Here is a 6,108-nt window from a genome sequence, read left to right on the forward strand (position 1 = left end):
TTTTTCGATGTAAAATCAAATTCGCAATCGAAAAGTACTTTAGTAAAATTTTTATAAAGTGCACTGTTTTCAAGTTAAATCCATATTTAGGTGACTTTTTTGAAAATAGTCGCAGTTGTTCATTTTTTAAAATTAATGCACATGTTTGCACACTTTTGGAAAAAATATTTTTGAAAAGCTGAGAAAATTCTTTATATTTTGCTTCTTCGGACTTTGTTGATACGATCTTTAGTTGCTGAGATATTGCAATGCAAAGGTTTAAAAACAGGAAAATTGATGTTTTCTAAGTCTCACCCAAACAGCCCACAATTTTTAAATGTCGATATGTCAGCAACTAATAGTCCGATTTTCAATATTAATATATGAAACATTTGTGAAATTTTCCGATCTTTACGAAAACAATATTTTCAAAAAATTTAAACCGAGACTAACATTTTAAAAGGGCGTAATATTGAATGTTTGGCCCTTTTGAAATGTTAGTCTTGGTTTAAAATTTTTGAAAATATTGTTTTTGAAAAGATCGGAAAATTTTACAAATGTTTCATATATTAACATTGAAAATCGGACAACTATGCTGAGAAATCAACATTAGAAAATGGTGGGTTGTTTGGGTGAGACTTAGAAAACATCAATTTTCCTGTTTTTAAACCTTTGCAATGCAATATCTCAGCAACTAAAGATCGTATCAACAAAATCCGAAGAAGTAAAATATAGAGAATTTTCTCAGCTTTTCAAAAATATTTTTTCCAAAAGTGTGCAAACATGTGCACTAATTTAAAAAAATGAAAAACTGCGACTATTTTCAAAAAAGTCACCTAAATATGGATTTAACTTGAAAACAGTGCACTTTATAAAATTTTTAATAAAGTACTTTTCGATTGCGAATTTGATTTTACATCGAAAAATGAAGTTGAAAAATTTTTGTGACCAATATTTCGATTATTTAAAAAAATCAGTATTGATTAAAAAATTCATAACTCGCTCAAAGATTTTTTGCACAACCTGGAAATTTCTGAAAAGTTGGAATTTTATGTCCTCTAAAACATATCAAAAAATAAAAAAAATTAAAAATATTGTTTTTTTTGCAAATCAAGTTTTAGTGATAAAAAGTCAAATAAAAAAATCACCAAAATTTTTTTACCGTGTATCATTTTTTTTCCAGTGTAGTCCATATCCATACCTACAACTTTGCCGAAGACATCAAATCGATCAAAAAATTCCTTCAAAAGATACAGATTTTTGAATTTTCAAACATCATTTTTGTATGGACAGCTGCAAAATTCGTATGGAAAATTATATGGACAAACTAATGATGCAGAATGGCTTCTTTGGGCATACCGAAGGCACCAAAAAAGTTTCAGTCGGATTAAAAAATACAAAAATTAAAATTGAAGAAAAAAGACCGATTTCGTAGAGAATTGCTCATTTACCAAAAAAAAGTTAGATGTAATATAAAGTTTACGAATGACTTATTATGAAAATTCATGTAACTTTGAAATTTCTTTGAAACACTTATCAAAAAAAAATTTGCAAACGTTTAATTTAACTAAATGTTTAAAATATAATCATACTGCATTTTTTTTTTTTTTGAGAAAAGTGTTTAGGCCGTTGCAAATATTTTTCAAAGTTTATGTCGCCCCCCCTTCAATATTGGTCTGAAAAATTAGGGGGCAAAAAAAAATTTCCAAGAAACTTTAATATTTTTATGAAAATAGAAGTCTAATCAACTGAAAACTATCTAAAATGCATTTTTCTGCATTGATTATCATATTTAGCATGTTTGGGCTTGTTTAAAAATGTTTTGAATTTTAATTTAATTCCAATGTACAGCACCGCAAAAATGTTATTTTTCGAAAAAAATAAAATTTTCGTGAATACTTAGATATTTTTGAAACTATTGATGGCAAAACAACAGGACAGGTGTATAATGCATTTTAAAACACTTTTTTCATTAAAATGTTGAAATTATGGCTGGTAATTTAAATTTTTATACTTTTTTTTATTTTTTTGCACCCCCCACCCCTCTCGACTTTGGTCAGAGTCGAGGGACATAAACTTAAAAAAATATTTGCAACAGCCTTACCAAAATAAAAAGTTTTACGATCGGACTAAAAAATTTTCGGGGGGTTCTTTTGTCAAAAATAATATACCTATTTTTTTCTTTTTTGCCATTAGGGTGACCTACACCGTGCTAGGTTGGTCCCAAAAATGGTAATTTTCATCGATTTTCGCAAAAATCACATTTTTTCCAAAATCAATTCCAAGCCGTTTCAACTAATTTGAGGTCTCTTGGACGCAAATGAAAGATTTTTTTTTTGTTGAATTTTTAGGGAAGAATAGTCTTATGTCCAACTGTGACTAGTTTTTTCGACGCGTCTCAAGCGGTAACCGAAAAATTATGAGATCTGGAAAAAATCATCTATTTCTACTAAAACTTTAATAACTTGAATATTTAAGCAATGACCTATGCTTTTTTGGGTATTGGACATTGCAATTCTCGTAATTGAAAGATGTTTTGGACATGATCTATTTAAGAAAAAAAACGTTGAAGAAAGTATATTTTTAAGGCTTTGTTTTAGAAGTTGAATTTAATTTGCAATCGAAAAGTAGCGTCATTTTTTTAACAGATGATAACCGGTTCAATTCAAATTTTCAAATAAATCTCATCATTTGTAAATACCCGAAAACACTGATTTTCAACAAAAAATCGAAAAATTGGAATTTTTACAGGCTTGTGGCAAGATGTTTTTTTTTTGTGTTTTTAGTTTTAGACATATCCAAAAACCAAAGTAAAAATAAATGAACATAATGGACATCACACTTCCATCCTTTGAATTCTTAAATTTTAAGAGTTCTTCTTGCCAATGCTTTTTAAAGATCAAAAATTGGTTGAAAAATTGATTTTTGAAATATTCTGTCAAAGTTTTGATTTCCATGGCTTTTTTCCGTCACTTGACTTTTTTCAAACCAGCTCTGGTTTTTATTGATTTTTGTTCATTAAAATTTTTGATTACTTTAAAAAAAAATTAATGATACATTTTATATTGGAAACTATTCCTGTTTTTTATTCTGATTTTATGATTTGAATATAATAAAGTCTAACAGATGACAAAATTTTGTTGAATAATGTCCCTGCTGCTTGAAATTACTACTTTGATTCAGAGCAAACATATAAATAATTTTAATAGAAATAAATCAAAACCAATTCAAATTAATAATAAATAAATTAGGAGGTAGTTACAATCATTTCAAATGAATCCATCGGCTCCACTATTTTTAATTTCGTTTAAAGTATTGCAAGTTTTATAAATATTGAATATATTTAAAGAATTAAAAGTATTTGAAGCATTTAAAAAAAATAAGTATGTATGTTTTAAACATTGATATTTAAAGTATTTGAAGTAAATGATCATTTAAAATATTTTAAGTATTTGAAATCTTTAAAGTATTTAATGTTTTAAAAGTATTGAAACCATTAAAAGTAAATGATTTATTTATAGTGTTCAAAGTATTTGAAGTATTTAAAGCATTTCAAGTATATAAAAATGTAAAGTATTGAATACTTTAGTATTTAAATTATTCAAAGCATTCAAAGTATTTAATTTATTCAAAGTATTTTTATAATGTTCAGAGCATTCAAATTATTCACAGTTTTTAAAATATTTAAAATATTTATAGTTTTTAAAATATTTAAAGTATTTGAAGTAATGAAATTGTTGTGAGGTGATCATCGATCTATCCGCATTGACATACTATCTCTCATTTTTATTCTTGTCTTTCTTTATATTTTTCATTGTCTTTTTCACACTTACGACCAGTCTTTGTGAGAGGATACTGAGCTTGATTTGCTCTCCATCCGCATTGACCATTTCTCATCTATGATTTTCCATTTTATTAGTAGTTATAATCAAAGCCTATTTTAGTAAGTTTTTTTTTCTTATCTATTTCTTACTTTCGGTAACCCCTTAACTACAAGCAACAATTGTTCCAAAATGGATTATGATGTAACACACAGCTGAAAAGAACTCCAAAACTCTGTTATGTATTTCAAAAGAACTTATTGTATATTGATAATTTACCAATAAAACCGAATTGAAATTGAAAAAAAATAATCAAAGCCGGGGATTGGGAAAGGAGCCTCAGGGCAATGGACAGTATGCTGTAATAGCGGAGACTGGATGTGGATAGTGGAAGACCAGAACTTCATTACAAGGGGGAAATAGATTATTGATTGTACAATTCTTAAGGATTGTCTTATTACTTTTTTTCTAAACACGTTGATTAGAACATTTTCGAGACAATTACACTGTAAAACAAATTCTAGTGCGCCTACTGTGAACGAGCTAGTGGATTCTAGCACATAGTTTATATATGTTATAAACATTTTTAGAGCCTTGTTTTTAGCTGATGGACTAACATTTTTCATCTCTGGTAGCACTAGGTTTTTAAATGTTACTCTCCTGCTTAAAATCGACTCTAATTTTGACTTGAAAGTTCCACAAGTGAACAGACCTGACACACTGTAATAATTTGTGCTCCAAGTCTTATACTGCTTGGGGGTACATTTCGCATAAGTTGCTACTAACTCAGTTTTGCCTAAATTACTTGAAATTGGATCCCTTTAGTGTTCGTTCTAATGAACTACTTAATTAAACTTTAACATTCCCCAAATCTTTCTGATCAAGCTTATTTCTGTATCGAATAAAATCGATAGGGAAATTTTTAAATGTCGCGAAAAAGAGGAGGATGTTACAGAGATATAGGAGTTCGGAATTTTTGCATGTTTCCACCAAATGCATACCACCCTTACCATAAAACTCCCCGATTTTTTTAACCTGCCCGATGAATCGGTTTTCCACCACGAGTCGTCCCCCCGCAATCAATGAATCACACTTTTGTTCGATCATTCCAGGACGATTGAAAAGAGTGGGTTAGCAAAGAAAGGAAAAGAAAAACTGCCGCAGCAAATCTCACTAGTTCAGCAGGCCGCCTTACGGGAATTGACCGTAAGCTGGAAAAACGAGCGAAATCAAACAAACAACCGTCCGTTCGTTCGCCCGTCCACAAAGCCACGTGGCGTGGGGGTAAAGAGAAAAAATGAAACACTTGGTGGAGGCAGCAGGGCTGACCTGGTGATCATCGCGAGCTGATTTGCATAATTATGCACGCTGTGAGACTCGCGGATGATCCGGACACGTTTGGTTGGCTCAAGTTTTTGCTTCATTTTATTATTATTTTTTTATTCGCATGATTCGTTGTCTCACTCTGGTTAACACAAACAAATTAAAGTTTACTAAAATTTTAGCTTATCGTCAAATCAATTGTAAATTGATGAATAAAATAACACTAAGAAGCTTGAAGTGGATGGTTGGTCATGACAACAAAAGTGAAATTATTCCTTAGAAAAAAAAAACTAAAGAAAAACAACAATTGGAAAGTAAAACCAGAAGCAAGAAAAAAAAAATACCAACCCATGCTCATGGTTCCGGCAAGCAATAAGCGTTGCATTTATGTGATCTGGAATTAAGTGGAAACTATACCCTGCTGCACATTGTGTGTAGCATAATCACATCTTGTTAAGGGCTTCCATTAGCATCACATCGCGGGCCAATTTGCATAAAAAATCAACTGCTGGAGAGGAAAGTTTGCAGTTCTTGGAAGCAGCTGTCGAGATGAACAAAAGGGTAAATTGGTTAAGTCTCTTTTTTGTCTTATCAAGTTGCAGTTGGTTTTTTTGCCCTACAGCTTGTTGCGTGTAACGATTCTCATTAAAACTGTTAGTCACTCGTGAAGTGACTTTTACTATCTATCAGCGGACATTGTTAAAGCAAGTTGCTAGTAATTTTAATTTAGGTGTTATTTTTCATGTTATTTTTATATGAAATTAGATGATAAATTTAATTTATTCTGTATCCATCAAGAGTGTTTTTCCTTTTCTTCAAGCAACACACCTTCCCTGTTTTATAATGAGCTGTGAATCACGTATGCAAAAAATAAAGCAATTATCCTTTGCTAGAAGTCTCCCAACAGCAAGGTTCTCAAAAATTGTAAACTGTTACATCAACTCTGAATAGATTAAATGTCAAAAATGTGATCAAAAATCGTAAA

General features: G+C 30.1%; 1 protein-coding gene across 1 annotated transcript in view; it reads left to right on the forward strand.

Moving 5' to 3' along the window:
• Positions 1 to 5,309: 5,309 nt before the first annotated feature.
• Positions 5,310 to 6,108, forward strand: part of LOC6041469 (cuticle protein AMP1B) — a 25,909-nt gene continuing 25,110 nt past the window's right edge. The window contains exon 1 of the mRNA XM_038263984.1: positions 5,310 to 5,684. Within this exon, the coding sequence (XP_038119912.1) occupies positions 5,673 to 5,684 (12 nt within the window). The 5' untranslated portion in view covers positions 5,310 to 5,672. The remainder of the gene's footprint in view (positions 5,685 to 6,108) is intronic.

Source organism: Culex quinquefasciatus, chromosome 3 (assembly GCF_015732765.1).
Source record: "Culex quinquefasciatus strain JHB chromosome 3, VPISU_Cqui_1.0_pri_paternal, whole genome shotgun sequence".
Lineage (NCBI taxonomy): Eukaryota > Metazoa > Arthropoda > Insecta > Diptera > Culicidae > Culex > Culex quinquefasciatus.